Genomic DNA, 13413 nt, shown 5'->3' with positions numbered 1-13413 from the left:
AGCATATCTTGTTCGTTTCATTTCAAATCCATTGTGGTGGTGTATAGAGCCAAAAAGATGAGAATTGTGTCGATGTCCCAATATTTATGGACCTGACTGTACATTTTCCCAAAACTGCACCTAGATGTCCTGAAGTGTCCCCAAATCTCTCCAAATACAATGCAAATGTATTTTTGTCCAGACACATGAATGATCAGAAGAGCGTATTTTTCTATCAAAAAAGATTTTTTGACACAAAATATAATTACACGTGAGAATTAACCTTCACATGTGTGTTATTCACATATACTCACTGAGCACTTCATAAAGTACACCTACTTATTCATGCGATTATCTTATCAGCCAATTGTGTAGCAGCAGTGCAATGCATACAATCATGCAGATACTGGTCAGAAGCTTCAGTTAATGTTTACATTAACCATCAGAATGTGGCAAAATATAATCGAAGTGACTTTGACTGTGGTGGTTGGTGCCAGACAGGTTGGTTTGAGTATCTCAGAAACGGCTGATCTCCTGGGTTCTGAACGCTGGGTTTTCATGCACAACACTCGCTAGAGTTTGCAGAGAATGGGGTGAAAAAACATCCAGTGAGCAGCGGTTCTGCAGCGGTTCTGAGTGGGGTTAGTTACACCCTTTGTCACTCTTCAGGAGTCAGGTGTGGATTTATCAATGACCACTGTTCGCAGAAGACCTTGTGAACAAAACTACACTGGCTACACTGCAAGATACAAATCAGTGATTAGCTGCAAAAACAAGATGGCCAGGATACAGTTTGACAAGAAGTACTTAAAAGAGCAACCATAGTTCTGGAAAAAGTATTGTGGACAGATGAGATGAAGATTAATTTATATCAATTATATTAATCAAATAAGCCCTAATTCTTATCTTTGTTGTACTGTTAGCACTTCAAATTGTACTTCCCTCTAGGGTCTTTCAGCACACTTATCCCTGGTTATGGGTATGGACTTTGCACTATGTTGCTCTGGATAAGAGCATCTGCCAAATGCCAATAATGTAATGTAATGTAATATTAGAGTGTTGGCAAGAGCAAAGCATGGGGGAGAGAAGGAGTAGCCCAAGATCCAAAGCATACCACCTCATCTGTTAAACATGGTGGTGGTAGTGTTATGGCCTGGGCATGGATGGCTGCCAAAAGTACTGGCTCACTTATCTTCCTTGATGATATAACTGCTGATGGTAATAGTAAAATTAATTCTGAAATGTATAGACACCTCCTATCTGCTCAAGTTAATTCTACAGCAAGACAATGATCCCAAAGCAACAAAGTTTTTCAAAGCTACTCTCCGCTGACCCCCTGTGAGAACATCATGGTCACAGGGATGGAACTGCCAGTGTGCCATGTGGATTGCTGACTTCCTTTCTGCGTATGCCTCTCTCCTGTCCCTAAAGTTCCTCACCCTCACAGAGACCTGGATCACACCTGACAACACCGCCACTCCCACTGCCTTTTCATCCTCTGGTTTGTTGATCTCCCCATCCTGGAAATTCTGTTTTCCCCCTCTCCAACCTATCTATATCGACTTTTGTATTCCACTCTGTCTCAGTCACTCAGCCTATTTGACCTCTATATTGTTGTCGTTTATCATCCTCCAGGGCCCCTGGGAAGTTTCCTTGATGAGCTTGACACCCGACTCTGAGGACGGCACCCGGCTGATCCTCCTTGGAGACTTCAATAGCCACCTGGAAGCCTCCCAGTCTGCTGCCTTCCCCTACTCCACATCTTCGACCTCTCCCTACAGCACTCTCCCCCAACCCACAAGTCTGGAAACCTCCTAGACCTGATCTTTGTGAGGAACTACCCTCTTCTAACCCCACGGTTACTCCTCTGATCACCACTTCTCCCGCCCTCTTGCTCCTACCCCCACTTCACTTGAACAAGCTGCCTCTAACCAACTCTTTTCTTTTCGCAGAACCACCTGCTGGACCTCTCCCCAGACACTCTCTCACGTCACCCTCCTGCTCACTGACCTCCACTGGCTGCCTGTTATGGATCACATCAAATTTAAAACATTGGTGCTTGCATACCGGGCAGTTAAGGGATCAGCCCCAGCATACATCCAAAAGCTCATCAGACCCAATACGTCCTCCCAGACCTCTTCGTTCTGCTACCTCTGGACGCCTGGCGTTTCCCCCTCGTCACACCTGCACTTCCTGGTCACGACTGCTGTCTGTTCTGGCCCCACGGTGGTGGAATGACCTTCCTGTGGAGGTCAGAACAACAGAGTCTTTGACCACCTCCAATCGCAGACTGAAGACGCACCTTTTTATGCTATACCTTTCCCCTCCCCTCCCTACCTCTCTGCAAATTCTAGTTATCCATGTATGCTATATGCTGTCATGATTCCACATGCGTATAATGCGTATAGATATTTCCAGTGTCAACACACTGATTAGAGCTAAAAATAATAACAATAATGGTAATAGAAACTGTACCTTGAGAAGGACATAGAAGTTCCCAAGGCTGCAGCAGACGCGGCATTCTAGCATCTTGTCGTCGTTGTTGTGTGCAAAATGCAATGCTTTCTCATAGCTTTCTAGTGCCTTCTGGAAGATGCTGAGGCCAAGGAAAGCATTTCCCATGCTTAGGCACACCTGTCCATTTAGCTGCAGGCTAACTGTGGTGCCTTGCATGGTCAGGCATGTCTTACAATAAGAAATGGTCTTCTGGAAGTCACACAACTTCTCGTGGCTGCGTGCCAGGTTCAGGTAGCCCTCTGCCAGGCAGTCCGGATCCTCCATCTCCCGGGCTGTGTCAATCTGGGCCAGAGCGTACTGTATGGGGCAACAACCACCATTGGGTTATTGAAATAATCAAAAGAACTCACATTGTACATCTGCAATAAAACCTACTTTACAATAAACCAGAGCTTCCCAACCCTATTCCTCAACCTCTACCATCAGTGCTTGAATTAGAAATAAATAAGTGCCAGTGGTATGAATAAAACATAGAATTGCCAGTAGCCAATGGTGTACCGGTCCATTCCGGCTGATTTCAAGCACTGGTAATAAGGGGCATAAATTAAGACTAAATTAAATGAAAACAGAGTAAAGAATTCAGATTAATCTGGAATAGCCAAAGTCAATGTAATTACTAGCCTAAATACACTCAGTGAGCACATTATTAGGTAGACCTGTCCACCAGCTTGCTAATGCAAATATTTGATCAGCCAATCATGTGGCAGCGACTAAATGCATAAAAGCATGCATACATGATCAAGAGGTTCAGATGTTTTTCAGACCAAATGTCAGAATGGAGAATAAATGTGATCTCAGTGACTTTGACTATGGAATGATTGTTGGTGCCAGAGAGGGTGGTTTGAGCATTTCAGAAACTGCTGATATCCTGGGATTTTCACACACAACAGTGTCTAGAGTTTGCAGAGAATGGTGCGAAAACCAAAAACATCCAGTGAGCAGCAGTTCTGCAGGCAAAAATGCGTTATTAATGAGAGAGGTCAGAGGAGAAGGGCCAGACTGGTGAAAGGAGACAGGGAGGTGACAGTAATGCAAATAACCACACATTACATCAGTGGTATGCAGAAGAGTATCTTATACCAGCGATAAAACAGCTCTCCCATGAAACCAGTGATTTTAAATATACAGTGCCCTCCATAATGTTTGAGACAAAGACCCATTATGTCTTGATTTGCCTCTGATTTGCCACAATTTTACATTTGGAATCACACAATTAACACGTGGTTAAAATGCACATTTTATACATTTTGGTTTCACCATGTAGAAATGACAGCAGTGTTTATATGTAGTCCCCCCATTTCAGGGCACCATAGTGACACAAGGCTTCACAGGTGTTTGTAATTGCCTCCTTAATGCAGCTATAAGAGAGCTCTAATCTAACCTAATCTTTCCTCTAGTCTTTCATTACATACATAGCGACGTTCAGTTGATAAGACTAAGCAGGAGACAATCCTCTCCTGGAGCAATGCAGGGTTAAGGGCCTTGCTCAAGGGTCCAATGGCTGTGCGGATCTTATTGTGGCTACACCAGGGATCGAACCCCTGACCTTGTGTGTCCCAGTCATGCACCTTAACCACTACGCTACAGGCTTTCAATCACTATTATTGCTGTTTATCAATATGAAGACCAAAGTTATACCAATGAAAGTCAGATAAGTCATCATGAGACTGAGAAACAAGAATAAACGGTTATAGACATTAGGCTTACCAAAATCAACTGATTGGAACATTTAGAAGAGCATTGGTTACATTCGTAAAGAGACTGGCAGGCCAAGGAAGACATCCACAGCTGATGACATAAGAATTTGTTATTTTGGCTTAAAACAAGCATTATTTAATATTGAGTTATCAAACTTCTCCTGTGAACTCAAATGGGAATATGTTTCTGGACAAAAGTCAAATTGATGGTGTTACAACTAACTCATTGTTTCAACCATCCCTGGCCTCCCCAACCAAACAGTTGATTTTGACACACCTCATTTTTTGGGTATGTCTCTGATTGATTTACAATGAAGGCCTGCTTTAATGTTATTGACAATTCTTTGGTCCTCATGCTGAGAGACAACAAATTCAGATGGCAGATGGCACTCCTAGATTAGATTCAACTCTCAACCATTTGCTAGTTCTTTTATGCATGGACTAATGATGAAACCTAACCCACCTATCCAAGAAACATTTCAGCAGCCAATTGTACAATTACTTTTGGTCCCCTAAAATTTGGGGACGATGTATAACAATGGCTACAGTTCCTACACTGTTCACCCAATATGGATGTAAAAACTACTTAAATTAAATTAAAGCAAAAAGTCTACAATTTAATGACACAGTGATTGTTTTATTTAAACTGTTTATCTTCTGGAGTTCAGAGTGAAAACAAAAAGTGTGTCTCTGTCCATATACTTACCGGCTGCTCTGAACATACATCCTAATGACTGTGATTCAACTGTCTCTTGTTCTCTCTCTCTCGACATGTACCCCTTCTTTGTGTTCGTGTGCGTGTGTTTCAGGGAACAGCTATATTGGCTTTGGTCAATCTTCCAGCCAAACTCTGGATCTGGATCCACACAATTGACCGATTCCTGAGCATTTGTCAATGGGTTGTGGAAGCTAAAATTCCATTGTTGTGGTTGGTGTTGGTTATTTGCTGTTTGTGTGTTTCAGGGAAGACCTACAATCCATCCAATGAGGTCAACAGACAGCCCCCAAAACCTGCATCCCCATGATCGCACCATTGGTAAACATGTCTCAACTGTGCTGTTGTTAAAAGCTGAATTTGATGTGTTCGATTTTTGTTGTGAGTTTATCAGCGCCTGGTTTCCACGGATTTGCTCAATCTCATTGCCCCCAAAACCTACATGCTGACAATCAAGGTAATTGCTGAGAATGTGAACATTGTAAGTTATTCATTTTTAAGTCACTGACATGAATCATGAAAAGCTTATGGGGGGAAAAATCTATGATTTCAGAATCTCCGGTCAAAGGCTAGTCAGAGTCTGATTATTTAATACATTATTGGGGTGCACACACAATAGCACTAAACTGGATAAAATGCACTGGGCGGAACACCTGACCATTAGGACTCCTGGATTATATATATCAATTACAATTTAATACCATCTACACACAAGAGCAAGACTACAAGCCAAAGTGGGAGTGGATCGAAGTCTACCAGCACACTCAATTTACACTACACAATATCAAGACTAATTTTCCTGACACACCGAATCACAAATTATACACACTAGCAGAAGTAAATGAAGCAAGCATTATAATGTGCTCAGCTGCAAGCTTATTAGCACTTTTACACTCAATACTACGCTAAAAATTGTCCCTTTTTGCCCCTTGAGTATTGCATGCCTGCCCCAATACTTAAATCCCACTTCTGAATGGGAACCCCTATAGAGATTCCAGAGCTCATTATACCTATAACTGTCCCTCAGACATACAGCATAGTATGCTGAATTCCTATATCTCTTGCATCCACACAAAACACCCCCTAACATAAAAAAGGAAAAGAGAAGCCAAACAGTTGTAATGAAAAGGCCGTACCTAAGGCTGAGGCACAAGATTAGTCAGCCCTGCCGCTGTAGCCAAACACAGGCTAAACATGAAGAATACATCAGACCCATGCATTCAAAGCAAGTTGTATCCACTTTGGAGAAACATGCGTGTACCTACTTGTTCTTAAAATCCAATTGTAAGCACACAGGGCAAGTTGGGCATTCTTATGGTCATGCCACCCTTGTCTGCTGAAAAAATAAGAGGAGTCTCTTTAGCGTATCAAGTAATGCTACAGCGGTAAGCGAGCGTATCAATCGGAGTCATACACACATTTTAATAGCGATTTCCCACGCTGAGCTCCACAGCAAGCTTTGATATTCCTTAGGTAATTTAAACACAAGATGACCCATAATTGAAGAGTACTTTATTTCCCTAAGCTATACGAACAGGCCAGCATGTGAAGCAGTATAGAATTTACGTCAATACATGCTTTCACTTGACAGCAAGCTTCACCACACATGCAGTGGGCTCCAGAATTATTGGCACCCCTGCTAAATCTTCACAAAAAGTGCTGTCAATTAAAAAATAATACTGTTATTGACATAAGCTTTATTTTTGTAGATTTTAAGACAGATCCTTAAAAGTCAAATAAAATGTGGCCAAAAATAAAGAGTTACACTGCCACTACAAAAGGGAATTTTTGACCTATTTTTATTTTTTATCACTCAACTTTATGAATACTTTAACCATATAGATTTATTTTGTAAAATATGATGCAAAAGTAGAAGCATGAAGCAGAAGCATGATCAGCTTTAACAGACGAGAATACTGTGCAAGCCTGTCATAGCCGCTGTGTGAGCTGGTGCATGTTTTTAAGTGAGTTCGTTGTCAGTGCAAGAGCGAGTTTATGCACATTCATGACAGCGAACTGGTTAAAATTGCTTAACAGCGACCTCCAGGGACACTGATTTGGGTGGTCACCGATTTCAGTGTAGCAAAGGCAAGAGCACAACTACTGTTTGGTCCCATCAATAGTATATATTCTATCCAGCAAAAATAAATATCTTGCATGGCAAAGTATGGCAGGCTGGCTCTGGCTAATGGCTTGTTCAAGTAAATCTGTCTGGTCCCTAAAAACACGTGTATGGCCCCTTTCACAAAGTCTTGCAACAGAGCTAGCACAGCTTTGAATGTGAACAGCTCACGCGTAAGTTAATATTTCAGAACTGTAAAGCAGGTTGCATATTATTTCTTCTAGCTGCGTGTGCCATCACATAGCAACAAGCTGGATGACATATTTAGAACAAATGTAAGCTAGCTAGGCTACATGCAGTTAAGCTACTTGTTCAGCATGAAAATGCCACAGTGTTTGTGCCATTCTGTGTTAGCAAATCAACATAAGGCCTAAAGCAGATAACCCAGCTGAAAATTCCTAGAACCAGTCAAAGCTGGTCAAGCTGGTTTAAGGCGCGATAGATAGATCGCTAGCTAGCAAGTGAGTGATTGGAGACAACAGAGGTACAAGAAGCTACAGAGGTGAGTTCTCGCATTCATAGGAACCAAGTAGCAACAACCTTATGCACACTGCAAACGGTAGTCCCTAGTTTTGGTTAAATCCTATTTTTCACAAAATTCTGCACATCCAAAGCGGGGTGGTGCATAACAGGTCACCCAGGTTCACTGTCAGCAGTATAATCTTAAAGCACATGCTCACTAATAGCCAGACCCACTCTGCTATTAGACCATGATAAAATGAACATAACATTCAAAACGGCTAAAACCATCACTCACGTCACCACGGTTTATTCTTCATAAGTACACCTAAAACACTTCCTTGGTAGTGCTTCTGACAGTAAGTGCTCACATTTATAGATTGCTGCTTAGTACCACAATGCTGCTTAGTACTGCGACGGCAAACCACAGCCTAAGAGATATTCCAGGGACTTCTCACAAGCATGAATGAGATGATGTCAAATGACCATCATGATACAGCCATTAGGAACTTTCAGGTATTCAAATACCAAGATGACTAAAACCAAGTCTGCCTGGACCAGACTAAATCGTTACACCCTGTAGTCTAAATTGTCATCAGATCAGAAGAACACCTTCACCATGGTGCCCCCGGACCTCTCCAGAAATGGCAGTACCAACAGATCTGGTGCAGACTGGATGTCTTCCACAAACCTGAACTGAACATTTCTAACACCCGCTGGCCTACTAACATTCCTGTTCCGCGCTAACCCTGAAGGACGAACATGCATTTGTTGGTATTTTATTTGGTGCAACAGTCAATATTTTGTGTGCTGTCATATTTTGTTTATTTGGACCTTTGGACCCTTTAATTACCTTTATAATGTAGTATGGCATGCTAATCTTGCTTAGCCAAGTTAGTTAGTACCAAAAATATGCCCAGAATGTTTACAGCCAGTATGAACGTATCTTCACAGACAATATGAACTACACAGATGTTACATGCCTGAATTAACTGTCAAATGCACTTTTCAACTGTGGACTATTTACTATTTACTCTCAGGGATTACCCAGTATTACAATCCTGACACCAAAGGGGGAGGTAGGGACAATAGGGCTACAAGTCCCTGCATTCCACAGAACTCCTCAACTACAGTACACGTGCTGTAGGACAGTTACCCGTAGTGATGGACTGGCCAGAGGGCAAGGTGGGCAAATGCCACAAGGGCCATGTGACTACAGGCTGCTTGGGCCGCTCATAATTGATTATTACTTAGATCTAAATAGGAAAATATTATAAAAATAAAATACTATTACTTGTATTTCAATGACTTATTTAAGTTGGCAAAAACATGTTGTATTGGCCCTCATTTCTTCATAGTTTTTAATAAATAATTTTACTCACCAGCTGATTGGAATAAAAAAATGGCCCTGGCATTTGTGACAGACCTGCCCTATTAAAACCTAGCCTTTGCTAAGCCCCCTGTCCCCCCTCGCTTGCAATTTTTTGAAACATGGATCTTTGATTTCAGAGAGAAGCAGCCAAAGGTCTATAGTATGCATTCGAAGGCTCACATTACATACATAATGCCATTCCGAGAAACTATTCTATTTACAGGAGAATGTAATCTTTCTAACCATACCAAAGTCATCTCTCTACTCCAGATATCAAGGGAATTGTATACCAGTACATTTTGAGTGTCAGCAAACCATGTTTAAGAAAATTAATAAAATGGCTTCAAAGTTTTGCGGGAGTTACATGAGGCTGATAGGCTACAGACACTGGGTTCCGGGGGTATCACTTGTCATCTTATAAATAAACCCTTTAAAACGATATTTTTTACAATGAAAACATTTACTTTTGACATTAAGACATACAGACCATAAAACCGAATACATTTACATGTAGCCACTGATGCAGCTATATTTTCTCTCTGGCATTACCACATGCAGTTATGAAAGCCAGGATATTTTGTTTGAAGTCGGTCTCTGCTCATTTAAAGAACTCCCAAAACACCTTCACCTTCTTAACCCAATCATGTATATTAATTTGGTATTAACTGAATGTGTAGTATTTTGATTTAGGTAAGATGAACCATTAATGCATTATTGTAATAATAATTTGTTTAATTATTAATTGAAATAGCTAACTTATAGTTATCATGAAATGTTTTTTGAGACTGACATTTTACCTTGCGTTACACCACAATTTGTAGAAGGATGATAACTATATATCATACATTATTTGGTGGCGGATTATTAAGCCAGATATGTTTTAATTATCAATCCTCACAATCCATGATGTAGGATAGAAGCATATCCCCTACAAATGTTTTCCTTTTTCTTGGAAAACATGTTTTATTTCGCAAAATAAATCAAATGTGTAAACAACTACATCAACATCCAAATTCCGGAAGCAACTGGCAGCCCTGGACCGAATACGGCCCATGCTGATGGTACATCTCACCAGCGCTGCCCCAACTGAATGGTAAATTAATAAATTCATGAAATTCAGATCAATGTGTGTCAACACTAGTCACACAGTTGATACTGTAAACGTGCACCCTGCCTGTGCAGCAGGAGATCTTCACTGAGAAGTTGGCTGGAAACAGAAAATCAGCAGCTTAGCACAACGACAGCTTGCTAACATTGAACAAAAGGTAGGTGGATTACGAAAACCAGGTTTTCCAGAACAAGTGGGAAAGAGATTATCTCTTCACAGAGTTTAAAGGCAAACCACAATGCCTGGTATGTTTACAGGTCATTTCTGCAATGAAAGAATACAACTTGAACCGACACTACCAGCCACCACGGCAAGGGCAGCTGTCCTCACAGGCTTAAAAAGTAAGATTCAGTGACAATAGGGCTCCTTCACGAAAATCACATCTGCTCAAGCATCTCGTGTCATGGTATCTTGCCTTATAGCTAGTGAAAGCAAAAAAGTTCATATCAGCTGTAAAGAGGGGCATGGTTCAAAACCAAGGGCTTTCAGCAATGAGAACATGGTGAAAGATCTCATCACGAGTGACACCCTGAATTGCTAACATTCAGAAACACATTGAATGGAAACTGAAACATGAATGAGTGTGTTTTTTTCCCCTGAATGGCTTTACACGTTACCAACACAAGCCAGCTGCTGATTCATGCACGGACAATTAACTACAAATTCAAAGCAAAATTCCACTGTTGGCGGAAGCACAATCTGGCGAGCTGCAGATGGAACTGTGTGAGCGATAGCAATGGACCTCCAATAAATAGCCTACAAGAAGTTTAAAAACAATTTATGTATACATATTTATTATAAATAAAAAATCTTCTGTGATTGTACACACATTTTTACACACTATGGTTTACACTTCAGTATGTTTCAGTATGCTTCTTAATTGAAGGTTTGTCAGCACTTTAACAAGTGTGTGCATGTGTGCATGTTTGCGGTAAATTGGTGTTGACTTTCGGCCGTTACAAAGTGCCTTGATGAATGTTATGGTGCCGGGAGTTACTAAAGCTGCCCATAGCTGGCTAATCTCTCTGAAAGGCTTCTATGTTGTCTATTTTCTTTATAAAGGATTTTTTTTGAATGGGACAAATGGCATATGAAGGAAGAATACATGATCATAAGAAATTAAATATACTACATTGCCTTCAGATGCAATGACAACGTTTTAACCAGGCCAATCAAAGACCAATTAAAAATAATAATGAGGTTTTGGACATAGATAAATAAACGATTAATAAATTAAGCGTATGGTTCTATCAGCAGTGGGTCAAGAAACATGAACAATGAGAGAAAACTGGCTCTTGTTTACGTTTGTTTTGGCTCTTACCTTTAGCATCTCTTTATATATTCCCATTTCTGAGTGGGCAGTGATGAGACAGCCCAGCACCCGGAACCTTCCCCCGGGGTCCGTCGTCTTCGCCAGCACCTTCACCCACACAACCAAGGCCTGCTGTGTCTGGTTGGACTGATACAGGCTTAAACCTTTCTCAATCTGCTGCTTAGTTTGGTCCTGCCCCATCTCTGCTACGAAGAGCCTCATAAACGTATTCATCCACTCGAATGTAACAGGGAAATATAACAGCCTTGCCCAGAGCAGCCCTCACAGTCTCAGACTGTTTTCAGCACAAAGAGACGGATGAAAGACCAGATCCTTCAATCTGAGAAAATGTATAGTCCACAGTAAGGCAGTCCTCGCAGTTTTGGAGAAAAATTTGGTGAGAGTGCAGAAAAATCCCTGAAAACAGTGTAAAAAGGCTTCCGATGAATCTTCAAACACCATAGGATAAAGAGTTCCCAAAGCACAAGCTTCCCAGAATGGCTGCTGTCTCCACACCCTGGCTGTAGGAATTCCATCCATCAGTCTCCGCACCAACACAGGGACAGCTGGCACTGTCACTCAGAGCCATGTGTCCCTGTAGGAATGTGGCCCGGCCCACTGGCAGTTCCAAGGTCGCAAAAGGAGGGCCCAACCGATTCACCCCCTGTCCAATCCCCACCCTGTGCCCCAATACCATTCATAAAGCCACACCTCAAAGCCCTCCCATAAAATGCCACCAGATACCACTGACTTTCAAAGACAGCCCGAGCATTGTAAAAATGAAGGGGGGTGGTAAAAGGGTAAGCGGGCTGTTTCTCAGCCTTTAGGAAGTGGTCATTAAAGTGAATAGTTTCTCAGGTTGGGCCTTATGTGCAGGGAAGTGCTTCTCCCTCCTCCCTGGAAAATAACCTCAGAATAGTTCATAAAGGCTTACATGTTACCGGTCTTGGGTTACAGTGACAGAACAGATATACACTCGGTGACCACTTTATTAGGTAAACGTGTACACCAGATTTGTTAATGCAAATGTATAAAATTTGCCAATCATGTGGCAGCATAAAAAAAAAGGTCAAGAGGTACATTTGTCATTCAGACCAAACATTAGAATGGGGAATGATTTTTCCAGTCATCAGATTGTTCAACTTTAACCAAGATTCCTAAAATTCAGGAGGCCCTTTCAATATAACAGACACAATGCAAGGGGCACTAACAATAAATGTAGCTCAGCTGAAATGTGCATTAAACAGGGACACTCCATTTACATTCAGAATGACATCTGCTTGCTGTATGAGAAGACAGCTGATTGCTGTATATTGCAGCTGCTCCAGGGACTATGTCTCTGAAACTCAGAAACCACGAGACATCAAACAACACAATCAGTTACACACACAGGCGGCAGGTCTGGAAGCACTTTTTCACCAGAACACCATACAGCATATGAAGTCAGCAGTCACTCTGAGTCAATTAAGGTTTTTGCCCTACATAGAGAATATGTAACATTTCTTGACATGGTTCTCAATAAACAATTTAGGAGCACAGGCGTGAGCACTGTGGGTGACAGTGAAGGGTGGCAGCAGTACTGATAACAGAAAAATGTCAGCCATGGACACCAACTAAAAGAAATGTGTTAGTCTTTAGAAAAAGGTTACATTAATTAACTAACGTTTATCCTATGGTTTGCTAACATATACATATTCAGTAATAAATGCAGTAACTAATGAAAAATTAACTTCATGCTTAATGTATTTGTACAACAATCAATTAATGCTAACAACTACATTAGTAGTTGTAAAGCCTGTAAAGAGTGACCAAGAAATGAACTAAAATGATAAGAATATTTCTAATGGCCATACAGTGTTTTTCTAGAATTCCACCGTTATGACACACTAGCATTCGCACGGTTGACGTTACCCTTGATACGATTTCTGATAATTATTACACTAAAAATACTAAAATAATAGTCCTGCTATAATAATAAGTTATAACCTTACCCATTAGTGGGGGAAATAAAAACATGTACCCACCACCCAAATGACATTGTGCCTCCTAATCATGAACACAACTAAATGACTGAAGAGACCTTAAGAATAGAAATGATAAGCATGGTGGTGTGAAAAATAAAATACACTATT

At 41.1% G+C, this 13413-nt stretch overlaps 1 protein-coding gene across 1 annotated transcript in view; it reads right to left on the bottom strand.

Annotated features, from left to right (window-relative positions):
• The window catches only part of rapsn (receptor-associated protein of the synapse, 43kD), a 34865-nt gene extending 23145 nt beyond the window's left edge, over positions 1-11720 (bottom strand). Inside the window, exons 1-2 of the mRNA XM_061246544.1 lie at positions 11291-11720; positions 2455-2793 (exon numbers count right to left, since the gene is read on the bottom strand). Coding sequence (XP_061102528.1) covers positions 2455-2793; positions 11291-11515 — 564 coding nt within the window. The 5' untranslated portion in view covers positions 11516-11720. The remainder of the gene's footprint in view (positions 1-2454; positions 2794-11290) is intronic.
• Positions 11721-13413: the final 1693 nt, after the last annotated feature.

The sequence above is a fragment of the Conger conger genome, chromosome 6 (assembly GCF_963514075.1).
Source record: "Conger conger chromosome 6, fConCon1.1, whole genome shotgun sequence".
Lineage (NCBI taxonomy): Eukaryota > Metazoa > Chordata > Actinopteri > Anguilliformes > Congridae > Conger > Conger conger.
The sequence above is the reverse complement of the archived record's forward strand: the minus strand, read 5'-3'. Positions and strand labels throughout refer to the sequence as shown.